The sequence below is a fragment of the Cygnus olor genome, chromosome Z, assembly GCF_009769625.2.
Source record: "Cygnus olor isolate bCygOlo1 chromosome Z, bCygOlo1.pri.v2, whole genome shotgun sequence".
Taxonomy (NCBI): domain Eukaryota; kingdom Metazoa; phylum Chordata; class Aves; order Anseriformes; family Anatidae; genus Cygnus; species Cygnus olor.
Window position 1 is genome coordinate 72004056 of NC_049198.1, and position 15565 is coordinate 72019620.

The following is a 15565-nucleotide window of genomic DNA, read 5'->3' on the forward strand; positions in this document are numbered from 1 at the left end:
AAAGCTGAAACCAAAAGCACCGATGTGTTTTGCTTTAACTGCTTACCTGTGTTTCCCTCAAGGCTGTTACTGGGCATGTATTTGTCCCATCAGAGCTCTACATTTCAGCACCTATCACATGCAATTTAAGCTCAGAAAGCCCAGACAAGTCACTCTGTTTCACCTTGTTGCCCTCCTCCTAATGCAGGAGCAAAACTCCATGCTATTAGCTAGAACAGCTCCAGTACACTCTACAGAGGGCAGCTATCAGCTCCAAGTTATGTCCAGATCTATTTTTCCCATGTTCTGATGCTTATGTAGAGTACAGTAAATTCTTAGAAACAACTGTTCCCCTACTAAGAGGTGTTTAACTGATATATGTATGAGTGAGCCTTACAAGCTGAGAAAGTGATAAATAATTATGCTTTCATCTAAAATAGCTCCAGAAAATTATCAAATTGTGAACTCATAATACTGACTTTTCATCTGATTTGAAAAAAAAAAAAAGAAAAGTTCTTTTTAAGCTGGTTTGAGTGAGTACGCTATTAAGATGAGTGTAATGTAACTGCTTTATCAGTAGCAACATTGTGAGAGCCCGGTGCATAATACAGCTGCTCTTTTTGGCTATCAATTAGAATGTCTAATAGTTCTTTCCTTGCATCAAATGCAAAGCTTCATTTTTAAAACCTCAGTTTTTGCTCAAAGATCGATCTCGTCTTTTAATTCTGTCTTAAGTTAGAAAGCCCAGTAAAATGTCTGATGAACAGCATGGGCAATCATTTCCTTCACACTCTTAAAAAAGCTGAAAGTGGAATAGTACGCCTTTAGGGAAATGCTAAGAGTTTAAAATCTGCCTGTGCAGCATATCCATAGATTTTTATAATGCATTTCAAATACTTTCTACATTGTAAAATAGGCTTTGGAAGCTATCATCACAGATGAAAGCTGGTGAAGAAAAAGTAATAAAAATATTGTAGCAAGAAAAGGAAAATGGTGCCTGTTTCTGAATTTCCTGACATTTGATTTCTTCTCTATAACAGCAACAATCAAACGATCACAGTAATTTCCCCATTTGCTGTGCTTTAGTGGCAGTGGAGGGTGCACCTGTGCTCATGATCACTCTTTCTACCCTCTTGTCCACCTCCACATCTACAGCCAGGCAGATTCAGGTGACCGAAGCACTTGCGATAGAAGTTAATAAGCCAGCACACTGATGAGCAGATCCTTCCCACTGGGTGCCAAGGGAAACCTTCCCATCAGCTCCAGAGGACTCTCCCAGCTCCGCAGCTCATTGCAAGGGGGATGCCAAGCAGCTGTGTGCAGCCAAGGGGCTCACCACCATCAGCCCGCTCGCTGGCCCTGCACACACACCCTGCAGGGATGGATGGGGTGGCCAGTCATGGGGACAGCAGTGCTCACAGGCCCTCTGCGTACACATGTAGGGTACATATATCCTATGTGCAAGCCAAAACCACATCCCAAGGCGAGCTGTGTGCAAACATCTGGTTCCAGCGCCCTCCACCAGTGGCAGGTAATGCTGTGTTTTGCTGCGCTTTGTGGTGTGCCCCGCTGCCAAGTCCCTTCTTAGTCTTGGCAGCTCTTGGCGTACTTGTCAGTAATTGCCAAAAGTAACATTAGGAGCTTGATGTGACAGCTGTGAAGCACTCAGGGCCAGATCGTGGACTTGTTAGTCACACTGCTGAGGAGTCCCTTGCACAAATGGCTTTGCTCGAGTGTGACTCCCTTAATAAATGAATCATCTATCATTGCTGCCTACTCAAGCTTAAATCCCTCTCCCAGTTCTGCTGTTACTTCCACCATCTGCACATCCTCTCCCCATGGTGGTGAGAACCAGCCTGGCTTATCAATGGGATACTTGCAGAAATGGTCAGCCCATCAGGGCCAGATCAGATGTAAAGAACAGCCACTGACGTCCAACGATGCCATCCCACAGCCGCTGTGTCTGGACTTGCTCCCGTGTATTAGCAAGTCCTGTTTAGGCACCTACTGATCTGATGCTGCATGTGTTCGCATGAGCTTGCTCTGTCTTGTGGCGATGTGACATGCTAGACCAGAAGATGCCTGACCCCCACGTGGCAAAGCTGTTGGCTCAGCAGTCCCCTGGGAGGTCCGTGTGACTTGTTTGGGAAGAATTACACAGTGGAGGCAACTGTCCCTAGCCAGGGAGCAACGCAGCCCTGCCAATTCAGCCCTGACAAGGGAGAGATGCTTTGCTCTCTGCTTGGTGACCCCAGTGCCTGGTACAGTGATTTCATGTATAACTCAGTTCTCCTGCTTTTCTGCTTCTGGAGGCACAGAATTTAAGAGTCAGAGAAGGGCATCTCCTCCTTTGTTTCTCAGTTCAGTTTATTTTCTCCTTATCTCCCCCTGTGTCACTTACACTTATGTCTATAGTTTTCTCACTGTGATTTCTTGTTTTCTTCCCTCTCTTTTCTGTGTCTCCTTTTAGCTATTCAGAATAAACTCTGCAAGTACTGGAATGGCAGTGAGATTCGGTGGGTCCTTTTGTTCGACTGAACTGAAAACACGGTCCTTCCCCTCTTTAAAAGCTCTTCACTCCCATCTACAGAAACATGATTCTTCTTTGAAAGACAGATATGGAATGTGGAAAAAAACTACGCTTTTTCCAGTTTTTTTTTTAATCACAGGTATATAAATTCTAGCTGTGATATGCCTGGATTTCTTTCACATACAAAATTGCAAGGAAAGCCATGCAGAAAATGAATGGAACACACAAACTAAACATTTTATTTGATGAGCTTTCAATATTTCATTTGTTTAAATAATAAAAAACCCATTAAACATACCCTGGATGAGAATGTTTATAAGTGGTCTTTGAATTTAATTGTGAGCGTCGAATTGAATAACATACAGCATGACAAGATACTTGGCTATTTGCTAATTTCCGCAGGTTACTTAGGTCTGCTACAAATTTTAGCGGAAATATGAGGTGCTCATATTTTTTTGGACAAATTCTCGAGGGAATTTATACTGCACACCCTAACTTACATTTGTCTGTTTGCTGCTGTAACTTTTCTATTCATATAGTATCTACTAGTATCTACTATCTCAGCCAATATTTAATTTTTACTTAGTGAATACCACTAAGTTTGGTGTTTCTTCTGACAATGGCTGTCATTCAGTAAAATAATAATTAATAGTTTAACCCTGCCATATTTTTTTCACTCACTATCAACATGTGTTTGTCCAGTATGTTATAAAAGACCTCTTCTACGCTATGCAATGAGGAAGACATCATTTTGCGAATACCTAGAAGAGCAAAAACACAAAAGAAAACATCATGGATGTTATTGAATCCGATGTTAACTTTTTTTTTTTTTTTTTTTTCCCATCAGAAAAGCTGCACAGATGAGGAATGAGAAAATCTTGTTACTAGCCTGCTTGTGTATTTTCTCCAAAATCTACTATCATATAATGAGTACAGCAAGGAAGGGGACTAACAGACAAATGTACATCAGGCTACAAGGCAGGTATCTTTGCTTCTGAGTTTTTGTATGAATTCAATGTATTTTCTTTTAGTTTATATAATAAATGTCTACTGGTACAGTATTCAACTAAGAGGATCATCTTTCCTCCACCTCCTTTCCAAATTGTAACATTTAACCCCCAAATTGTAACACTTAATCCCCCTTTTCAAATGAAATTAATATAACTGAAACTGCAACAGAGCTTATGAAGTTGATTACGTGATTTGATAAAACTTGACAGAACTAGATGCACTTCAAGAACAAAGTGATCATTGACATAATTTTATCAAAAGATTCACAAAGTCAAAGTCAGATACCCTAAATAATTACAGACGTGGCGCACATTCTGAATCTGGGTAGTCAATCCTTGCTGTATTTGAGACATTTTGCTCATGGCTGAGCTGAAGCCACTCGAACAGAGAATCTCTGGAGTATGTATTTCAAACAATCCTGCACTATCCAGTGTCTAGTGTCTCAGATCAGTATGTTGCCCCCAACTCAGAAATAAGCAGACATGCAAACTGAGGCATGACTAACATTTCCTTAAATAATAATTGCCAGGAAAAAGAAAAGTGTACAGAAAATTATTGATAGTGAACAATGCTATGATTGGTGGTTGACCAAACCAAGCCTCACAACTTGTGTTACAAACTAAGAACATTAGAAAATAAGAACACCTTTACACTACCATAGGTGTTTAAGACACTTAGGTGAGTTTAAGAAGGCTGATGAAATATTTTACCCCAACTTAGGTGATAAGGAATACTAAATAAGCTTCTAGCATTACAAAGAACTTCAAGTCTTAAACTAACACGTTTGTAAACACTTTTCCAACTCATGATATTGCTCCTCCATAACAAAACAGCTGACAAAATGACATAATCTTGCAACCCAAAGTTTGTATACGTTTATCTTATGCCATGCTAAAATACTGTAAGCTGCAAGACACCCCTATTTTAGAAGCCCAATGGTAGGATGGCAAATTCAGTGGGTTTCTGAGGGGCTTTATTCTAATGAGAGGGGTAGGAAATAGTACCGAAAAGTCAGATTTGGAAAAGTTCACCCCAGCAGAGTACTGAGTACTCAGAGAGTACAGCAGAGTACTCCTTCTATCTCAATGGGATGTTAGAATTAAGGATCCAGAGGAGAGAACTCTCACAACTTTCCTGCATTCCAAAAAAACGATCCTTTGCAAACACAATGAACTGAATCCTCCTCATATAATGTAAGCAGAATAAAGAAGGTAGTTCTTTATTTTCTTTCCATTGTCCCATGTTTCTGTGTATGCAAAGCTTCTTTATAGACAAACTGTTCTTAAGAAAGTCACCACGGGTAGGTAGGCTGCAATTTTCAGTTTTAGTCAAGAACTGAAACAAATGGATGTCTTCTAACAGAATTTCAAACAATGTTTATTATGACAGTTTTGCGGACAGGTAAGGATGACCCTGGGGTATCAGGTGTACAACAGGTGGAGAAAACAGACCCTGAGCTAAGGCACTGAACAAGGAAAAAACCCTCAAAATACATTAGGTGCCAATACAACTTCTGAATGTTATGCCAACATCACTTTCAGAAAACCTCGGTGCTTTCTGATCATGGACCAGAATATAAACAAGAACTCCTTTCCCTTCAACACACATCATTTGTCAACTTCAAGGTAACAGACAAATTGGCTTCAGCCAACAACCCAGCGAACCATCAAAACTCTGTTCATCTTACAGCCCGTGATGTTCAACACAGACCAGGACCACAAGCAAAACCATTCTCAGAGTAACAACGTGGTAACTATGTAAAATACTGGGAAGAAGAGCACGTCAGAGGCAGGAGATGGCAGCAGTTAGCAGGTACCTGAGTTCACCTTGATTCTGAAATGGGATCAGTGAGCAAGCATTGCATTGCTACATTTCAGCAGAGGACTGTTGCAATGAGGAGATCTCACATGACACCAGGACAACGATGTTGCTAGCAAAACGTGAGTTACACCTCTAAATTTGTGTTTAAAGAATTTATGACTCTAGGAGAACTGACTACAGGCAAACTGTAGTTTTACATTAGGTGACAATAGAAAAAGACTCTTGCTTTACAGCAGAACTGTAGCCTAAATTGTGCAAGTTTCAAAAGGAGCACTACAGCAGAACTGCAGAGAGACCTTTATCTGAAGAGGAATGGCCTTTCAATTTCCATCCTTTTTTTCCTTTTCTTCCCCCAAGAACATCTCTCATAAACCCTCAAGTGCCCAACACTTGTGTGCCATGCTATTTATGCAGTGAGGTGAGGAGGGCTGATCACAGAGAGAGACTGAACACATATTGTTCCTCTGTACAGTAGCTAGTACAAATTCCAGTATGTGGACCAAGTCAAATCAGCAATGATAGATTGAACTACCAGAGGCTGCAGTTAAGCAGATGTTTTGCAGTATCCCCTGGACAATGAGATTTTATTTTATTTTATTTTGTTTTATTTTATTTTGTTTTATTTTATTTTATTTTATTTTATTTTATTTTATTTTTTGTTCTATTTATTTTTTGCCAATCAGAAGGAGTTTTCTATAAAAGTGCAATCCCGTCTTGAAGGAGGAAGAAAACTGCCTCTGAGCTATTAGTTGGAGAGAAGCTTTTCCCCATCCCCACTCCCTTTTTCTTTTCAAAAGAAAATTTAATCTTATCCTGGTTTCAGTTAGGACAGAGTTAATTTTTCTCCTAGTAGCTGGTAGGGTGCTATGTTTTGGATTAGGATGAGAAGAGTGCTGATAACATGCTGATGTTTTAATTGTTGCAGAGCAGTGCTTACACCAAGCCAAGGACTTTTCAGCTTCTCGCTCTGTCCTGCCAGCGAGCAGGCTAGGGATGCAGCAGGAGCTGGGAGGGGACAGACCCAGGACAGCTGACCCAAACTGGCCAAAGGGGTATTCCATACCATCTGACGTCATGCTGAACAATATTTAGGGGTGGCTAGCTGGGGTGGGGGGCCGGCTGCTCGGGGATAGGCTGGGCATCGGTCAGCAGGTGGTGAGCAACTGCATTGTGCATCACTTGTGTCATACACATTATTATTATTATTATTATTATTATTATTATTATTATTATTATTGTTGTTGTTGTTGTTGTTATTTTCCTGTCTTAATAAACTGTCTTTATCTCAACTCACAGACTTCACTTTCCCGTTTCTCTCCCCCATCCCAGAGAGGGAGGGGGGAGGGTGAGCGAACGGCTGTGTGGTGTTTAGCTGCTGGCCGGGTTAAACCACAACAGATCTCCTTAAAAAAAACACAACCAAACAAACAAAAAATCAGATGTTAATGGTGAGTTTCTTTTAAAGCCTCTATTCTGAGCATGAGCTTCCTACTTTACCAGAAAATTCACCGTTTAACCTAAAACTCTGATTTGATTTATGTATTCTTTTGACCCTCCCTGAAGTCATAGCAGTGATCAGCAGTGCTGGCAATTCCAGTTACTCAGGAAACCAGATAAAGCATGGATGGGCAATGCAGGAACTAAGATGATTCAGATTTATTTTGCTCTGTTTTGTTGCTCTGAGAAGATTCCTTTTAATGTTAAAAGACATCAGAGCTACTGATATATCTGAAGCACACTAAAAATACTCCATTAGTTCTGAAGTTTGGAAAATGCTGCTGCAAACATTATCTCCCTTGTGTTTCTGATACTATCTCCTGTAAAATAGAAATTATAGGTTATATATGGGCTATCCTTCCCAAACTCTTGGCTCTGTACTAGAAGTGATATCCCTGTATCTCCTTGTGGTTCATGTTCCCTATCTCTTTTCCCTGTTCCATTTCTGGGAAAATTATTAATGACATTGGCAGTCTTGGAATGAAAAAATGAAGTGTGCTTCTTCCTTCAAACACATGTAGATGACAAGCCTTGCCTCAATGACATCAGTGCTCATGAACTGCTGTCTCCAAAATAATGATCTGTCAAAGCTTCAGTGCAATCTGCATTCGTGTAAGTAGTAAGGAAATCCAGTGGTTTTTTGCTTACTGAATGATGGTGATAAATTGTTACTTTTGCTTACTGAGAGTGTGAAAATTTACGGGAGTGACAGTAAACTCAGAAAAGAAAACAGCTTTTTTCAGGTCACAACAGTGTCTGGATTTACTGTCAGTATATGTTAGTCACTAAATCACATATACAAATCAAAAAAAAAAAAAAGTCACATTTTAACCTGTGTAGCATCCCTTGAAGCTGTCTGTGTGTTTTGACACAAACAACCCCGAGCCTTCAGCAAAAGCTGTTGCCTGTGACAGGATAAGCCCTGTATCTTTGTGATGGTTGTTGCCATGTGATCGTTAATTGTTGTGCAGGAACACTGCAAGCTTTTTTATCCCCTTAACTTCAGAAGGGTAGAATTGAATCAGAAACATAGTTTAAGGATGCTCGAGCACAGCATTCGAAAGCACTAGGCATCCAGCTTACTTCAGATGCCTACTTTTGACATTTTTGACCATGGATCTCCTCTTGATGTTATACTTTTGAAGTGTCGATTGTAATGGAGGCAACAGCCAGTAGTATTAAAACATATTTCATTTCTAGAAACTGATCTTCCTTTTCATTTCAAGTACTGCTTTTTGCCATTTACAGAAGATCTACTCAAAGAGCAAAGTCCTTTTCAATTACAATGAGTATTTGCTTATTATCATCTCTATGAAGTAGTAAGACTGTTAGCACTCAGCAGCAGCACAGGTGTCACATTTGTACACTTCCATCATGGCACAACATGGAAAATGAGATCTTGTTTGTTGCTACTGTAAAATCATCCTAACAAAATCTTGAAATAAGAGTGCGGATTGGCTGCTAGGACACTGCCCACCAGATGTAATGTTTGTTAGCACATCTGTGATGCTCCTGAAAGAAAAGCTCTTCAAGGGCAAGCGTGTGAGGGGTTTGCTGCCAGCGACCTGCAGGGAGGGAGGCTCCACACAGGCCGCTGCATCCCACCTCAGAAGTAAAGTTAGCCCCCAGCTCTCAGGCTTCTCCCCTCTGAAAATAATGTCTACTCAGACCATTTATGAGCAAAATCTGCCACAGTGACACTGCTGACTGCCCCCTCTAGCGCTGCTACAGGTGGTCGGCCTGTGGCCCTAGGCCTGCAGAGCAGGAAGGTGGGAGGCCTGGGGGATGTCTGCTTCATACCACTACTAGTGTGAGACAGACCGACAAAATCCTGGGGTGCAGCAGGCAGTAAGGCATCGGGGGCTGCTATGGCCAACCTTGCCAGGTCCCCGGGACCGGGACAGTGTTGGAAATCCCGTAACTGTGGGAAGTGTGTGAGGTAAGGCCTCCAGAGTTGGCCTAAAATGGTGTATACTACAGGAGGGTACGAAACAAAGTGTTCAGAGAGATGTTCAGTCTCTCCAAGCCAATTTTGGAGATTAATAGGCTTGTATTACCTGCTGGTCTTTGAATAAGGCTGAGATTTTTTTAATTCCACAAAGCCTTGAAGAGTGATTTTTTTAGCTCATCTGAAAAAAAAAATGAATCTATTCAGCACTTAAGCACAGGTTTAATGTCTGGCATTGGTTTCATTGCCATTGAAGACTGACATTTAAACATCTGCTTATGAACAAAGTCCTGATTTGAACAGATTTATCCAATGAAGACCTCCATGGCAATGAGCACTCGCCTCCCCAGTGAGAATAACGTTGAAGTTAAGCAGGAACCTTGGAGCTTGTGGAAAGGAACAATGTCTATAACCCTGCATTGAATGTGTCTTTTGTGTCCTCAGGCAGCTTCAGATGAACTCAGACCCATCTGGCATGGAACAGAAAGTATTTCTGATTTTAACAGAGCAAGGAGATGCTGGGTTCAGGCTCTGGTCTTAGGAAGCTTTGGCTGTTGACTCAGGTACAACTGAGAGTGTAACTGAAAGGTTGGTAGATTTAACCAAGATAACTTGGGTGCTACATGCACCAAACATGCAGCAGCCATGGCAGTTGGTGGCATTGATTACCCCTGAGTTTGTGCAAAAATCTGCAGAGAAACTCAAATTACCTTCTTTTTTTTGCTGGGCTAGAGAAAACTAGCTGAGTTTAGACCAGCACACAGTGGCTGAACCTTCAATTACAGACTAGAACTTTTCCCACCTTTTCTGTCACCACCTAACACAAGAAATATAGAAGATACATATCCAGGCTATGTTTTTTGTATTTTGCAAAGCAAATTCAGTTGGTAATCTTTTTTTTTCTGATTACATTTTGAGCACAAAGTTGAGCTATGTCTTTTTATATAAAGCAATTGTTTCTCCTGGCTACTCAAATGGCAGCTTCTGCCATTTTACTCGCAACTTCCCTTGCATGGGCGACATGGATGAGAGCATTTTCCTCCTACTCTTTTGCCAGAACACGATTTCTGGCATGAAACCCACACTGGCAACATACTGAACTGTTATATTTTTCCAGAGTGTGCAACATTAAGATGCTGTCTCTGCACGATAGAAAGTTTAGCTCCCCTCGGATACTACTATTATTTGTGCCTAGGACAGTCAAGCACGCTGACTTTCTTTGCTACTACTTTAGCTACATGATCAAACAGACACAGTCAGAGTTTAGTTTCTACTATTTTAGCTGGGCAATTCAGCGCTCCAAAAACCAGATCTAGCGGAAATGCATGAACTAAAAGTAAGGAAAAAAAATGCTAATGCTTTAGACAGCTCAATGAAAAGTCAAGTTATGGTGAACAACTTCTGTGAAATCTGTCACCTGCTGAACGATCGACACTACCCCACACCAACAGCGCACAGCATTCAGACCAGCAACAAATAAGCATCCTGGACGTTCATTTCAACCTCTTTTTTTTGCCATTTATTTTGGCTCACAACCTTCTTCTGGTCCGCGAAGCTTCTCCAACGGACAAGCCTAGGACCTCCAGAGAAGCCCCTTCCCACCAGGCAGTGGTGGACCGCGGGAGCGCGCCTCCTCCTCTCAGCCCCGCAACTCAGCGCGGGCTGAGCTGTCACCGCCGGGTCCCTCTCCCGTACAAGCTGGGGGATGCTCGCTCGTCCCCCGCCGCCCCGGGGCTCCCACCCGGGGTGCAGAAGCGTGGTTCCCCGCAGACACCAGGCGGGACCCGCTCCCTGCCGCTCCCCACGCCGCCCGCAGCCCACCACCCCGGCGCTGCGGGGGCTCGGCGCTGCCCTCTCGCCGTGCAACGGGGGCCCGTCTCCCCCCATGCGCCCCCTCCCCAGCTCCTTACCGGGCTCCGCCGGGGGAACTCGCCGAGCACGATGCTGACCACGGGGATGCGCAGCGCCGCCGAGACGAAGTCGAGTTCCAGCATCTCCCCGCGGCTCTGCGGGAAGGCGAGGATGGCGGAGACCCCCTGCACCACCACGGTGTGGCAGAGGCTCTGCAGGAAGGACACGGGGTCGTTGCTCCACGAGGCGCTGGGGGAAGAGAAGGGGAAGAGGGGCAGGTCGCCCAGCCCCGCCTCGATCGCCATCACCACCTCCAGGGACAGGTTGTAGGGCAGCAGCCCGGACACGCCGTTCAGGTTCGCCACGGCCAGCAGCAGGGCGTCCCGCGGGGAGGGCGCGGGGGGCGTCCGCATCTCACCACCGCCCCCCGGCCGCCGGCCCCTGGACCCCGCCGGGACCCCCCACTCGAGGCCACCGCCTCCTTCCACCGCCCCCTCCCGGGGCCAAGCGTCGGGGGCCAAGCGGGGCTGCAGGTGGGTGGCCCCCACCCTGACGGTGTGCCCGATGCGCCGCAGGATCTGGCAGGGCTGCGGGTGGGACGCGGAGCCCGGCACCGCCGCCAGCACCAGGGCGCAGGGCGGCAGCAGCAGCAGGCACGCCCGGACCACGACACCCCGCACCCCCGGCCCCTGCATGGCCCGGAGACCCCCGCCACGACCCCCGCCGCTACCACCGGCCCCGGCGCCGTCCCGCCCCGCATCAGCCGCCCCGCGGCCGGCCGGCAGCGGCATCAGCCGCGGCGGGCGGACCCCGCACAGAGCCGCCCCCGCCGCCGCCCATGGAGCCCCGCTATCACCGCGCCCCCTCCCCGGGGACGGAGGAGGAGGAGGAGGGGTCTCAGCCCCCGGACCGCCCCTCGCGGACCCCTGGCTGCAACGGGGAGCACCCCGACACAGTGCAATCGTCCGTCCCCCCCCCCACGTGCAGACCCCCTCCCCTATGTGCAGCCCCCTCCCCAAGGTGCAGCCCCCCCTCTTCCCAAGACGCAGCCCCCTCCCCAAGCTGCAGCCCCCCCCCCCCCGGCTCTCCTTGCTCCGCAGCTTCCCCCCCCCCACCCCCCCGCCCCCTGCCCGGCTCCGGGAAAAGTTGGGGCTGCCGGGCGGCGGTCGCTGGGCTGCGCTGCGCTCCCACCGGGAGGGACGGCGAGCGGCGGCCCCGCGCCGGCTCCTCCCCGGGCAGCCGGGACTTGTAGTCGCCACCGCCCCCGCCGGCCGGGTGCCGCCCAGCCCACCGGGGAGGAAGGAGGGGGCTAACGGGGATGCGCCCGCTCCCTTCCCCGGGGGCGCGTCCCGGGACGGCCCCGACGGATGCCCGCGACGGGGGGTTTCGGCCGGGACTGCCCGCCCGCAAGAGCCGGAGGGGGGTCTGGAGGAGGGGGGCGGGGGGGGGCGCAGAGAGGGGACCCCGCGGCTGTGCGGACCCCCTCAGCCCCTCTGCGGTGGGTGCTGAGCTGGGTGCTGAGCTGGGTGCCTTCTTGGTGCAGCCGCCGCCTCGCGGGGAGCCGCTCCTCGGCGTGTGCGAGCCGCAAACGCTTTCTAAAATCGCCTCTGTGACTGAGAGCACTTCTCCCTAGGGAAAACGGGGCAGAGAGGGGACAGGCGCGACGGTGTCCGGGGCTGTGCAAAGTCCCCGCCGCGTCTCGGTGCTGGTGATTTGCCCTAATCCCAGACAGGGTCGGGAGCCGCGCTAACACCCGGTTTAATGCTCTGGCCGGGGCACTAGAGCTCTCTGAATTCTGCGCTCCGCGATTCGTCTGCAGCACCGGCACCCAGTCCCCCAGCCACCTTGTGCACCAAAGGGGCGATAACCTGGGCACCGACCCGGGGACACCCGGAGTCCGAACCTCCTTTGTGCCTCTGACAGTCCTGGCATCCTTCCCTGGCTGGTTCAGTGCTGCGGGCTCCTGTGCAGAAAGACAGACGGAGACCTTCGCTTCTGGAGCAGTCAGAAATCTTCATTTAGCTCCTGCACAAGCAGCTCACCTTGTCCTAGTGCTGGCCTTGCTCTCTCATGTAAAGAGCTCCTCTCCTTTGAACGTTAACCTTCCTCCGCCTTTCTCTGAGATTTATCCTCAGAGGTATTTATGAAGTAACATCATACACTCCCTTTCTTTCTTCCTTTTTTTTTTTTTTTTTTTTAATTTGGCGTACACAGAATCCATGTAGCAGGAGACACTTATTCACGCTCTAAAGATGTGGTCACTACCCTCTGACAGCTCTGTAGGGCATGTTTTCTGAGCTAAATTCATCTTTCGTGAGGGGAGCTCACTGGTGGTGTACACAGTATTCAGAGTGAGGTCTTACCAAGGTCTTGTACAACCCTGCTGATATTTGTTTGTCTCTATAAAATGGTTTCACCTCTGATGTCCTTAGGTCCATCATGTTACCGCTGTTTCACACCTGTGTGCATTACCATTGTCCAACTGACCTGCAAAGCCAGAACTTCCTTCACACTGCACCTCCAGATTCACACGTGGCTCTTGGTGGTGGTCCCTTGGTAGCAAACTGCAAATGGCAGAGTGGTGGTGTGTATGCCAAGACTGAATGCACTGCCTGCTGTGTGCAGAAGTGAGATAATACTGTGATTAAGGCATGAGTTAATAATGTTTTTTTTGTTGTTTGTTTGTTTGTTTGTTTGTTTCCCTTTTCTTCCTTTTTCTTCTAGCCTTAGAATCACATCTTTTTCTTGGCATCTTTATCTTTGATCAGCCCTGGTTCCCCCTGTACCTTTTCCTCATCATTTTTGAAGGAGTGGATCATATTAACACAAGTATTCGAAGTCTCCTCCCTTAGCAATAAATAATTATTGGCTGGGAGAACAAGCTTTGAATATAGAAGGTTTCACACAGTGCAGAGAAAAATGGGTTTCTTTTCCCAGAGACACAAGAGCTAGATTTCAGGTGGTAAGCATGAGCTCACGTGAGCTCTGTACAGCTCCAAAGGAGTTTTCTGTGTTTGCATCTTTTTTCTCAGGCTTGGAAAAAACTGATAAGCACATAATTTCTCTGCTGTGCAGTTAAGTAATGACTTTTCTTTGGGATTTTCATTGGGACTAGTCATGAAATACTGGCTCCACTGTGAGAGAGGGTACTTTTGTCAACCACAGGTAGAACCAGCATCTTGGAGACCCTGTGACTTCTCGCCTAATATTTAGAGTAACAAGGTCTATAACACTACTACAAGCTTTACATAAGTATCTAGGTTTCAGAAGTACACAGCCTCAAGCTTGGTTATTGGATAAAATGCATTAACATTTTTATAAGGAACAATAAGTATTGTGTGTCTTAACAGACAGCCTAAACTGTCAGTTATCTAAAGCTTCATTATAGGAGCGGCTCCTTGTATGGCTTTAGGGCACAGGTTGCACCAGTCAGAAAAAAAAAAAAAAAAAAAAAAAAAAAAGCTTTCAGAGAATGTAATCAAGCTGATTACTGAAAAAGCTCTGAAAATTGCAGAAGAATTCAATTAAAAAAGGGAAATCAGTATCTCCATTTTGTTTGTTTGTTTGTTTGTGGATTATCTATGAGCAGATTGCAATTTCTGCTCTTTTTGGTGATCATGCAGTCCCAGTCTTGGGACTACTGCTGTAGATAATTCCTGGTTTGGAGCTCATTTTTGAGCAATTCATAGCAAGTGGTCACAGACAGAAACCTGAACTGTGTGGAAAGGGGAAACTCTGCAGGTGATACATGAATTTTGACTTGAAAGACTCCAGTGCTTTACAGATCGATTACCTATAGCAACAAATTATGAATTGCTTTTCTTTGCATATATTTATTTTAATTTTCACTCAAATATATTCCTGTTAATAAAGTTCTCCACAATACCCTTGATATACCAAAGCACAGGCTTTAATTAAGAAGACACTTAAACCCTTAAGTGCTGTTCTGTGAGAATCTGGAATATTTGTAGAAAGTGGTCTGAGAAAGGATGTACACCTCACCAAAGTGTATACATGCAACATTTGGAAGATTGTGTAATCAATTTATTTGCATAAATGTGCATGTGGAAAAGAGGCACATTTTGTTTGGATTAATAAATAAATCTGAGACTGCTGTGAGTCAACTGCACTCTGCTTTTTAGCAGCACTGCAGTCCCTCTTCCAAGGCAGAATGAATTTTTAAATTTTAACAGATTATTGTTTGTTTTTTTTTCATCTTCAGTCCAAGGACTGGCTGCCTTCTACTTTCCCCTTTCTCATGGGGGCTGCTGCAGCAAGAGCATCTGCTCTGCTCTTCCTCCTGTGCCAGTCAGTCAGCTGAAATAAGACCAGGCAGCTTGGTGCAGGCGGATGGACCTTCTGGGGATCAGCTGTCCTCTCGGGTAACCACAAGCAGAGCAATGCTGGTGGCATTGGCTGCTGGGGACAGTGACCACAGAAAGCGTTCAGCCTCTGTCGGTGGCTGAGCCTTGCCCTTAAAGCTGGGGAAAACCCTTCAGCAATGAAAAATGCACTGGGGAGATGTGATTAAAATCACCACTCATGTTCCTCTTGCTGCTCTTTCCGCTTGCTTGGCACGTGATTTCTATGAAGGAGAGTTAGTTTGTGTCCTGGGATGCCGAACGATTGTCCTGTTTGTGTCGCGGCATCCTCTTGCAAGGGCTGGCTCCTCCGAGCAACTTGGCTCGCTTGGAAGCAGGTTGTGCTGTCCTCCCATTCTAGTCTGTGTTTCTCTGCTTCCCTTGCTCCACAGGGGAGGCTGCCTAGGCTTGACAGAGCATGATAGCCGGTTGCTTAAGCTCATGTTCATCTGTCCCTTTTTTAGCCACTCAGGTTTTTCAAAAATGCCTGAGTCACTAGCTGAGATGCAGGGTGTCATGCACTGTCTCTTTAGCCCTGGATAGGGGTGAGGGATTTATTATCGGTCA

At 46.1% G+C, this 15565-nt stretch overlaps 1 protein-coding gene across 1 annotated transcript in view; it reads right to left on the reverse strand.

Moving 5' to 3' along the window:
• Positions 1-11428, reverse strand: part of GRIN3A (glutamate ionotropic receptor NMDA type subunit 3A) — a 72378-nt gene extending 60950 nt beyond the window's left edge. Inside the window, exon 1 of the mRNA XM_040540393.1 lies at positions 10697-11428. Coding sequence (XP_040396327.1) covers positions 10697-11428 — 732 coding nt within the window. The remainder of the gene's footprint in view (positions 1-10696) is intronic.
• Positions 11429-15565: the final 4137 nt, after the last annotated feature.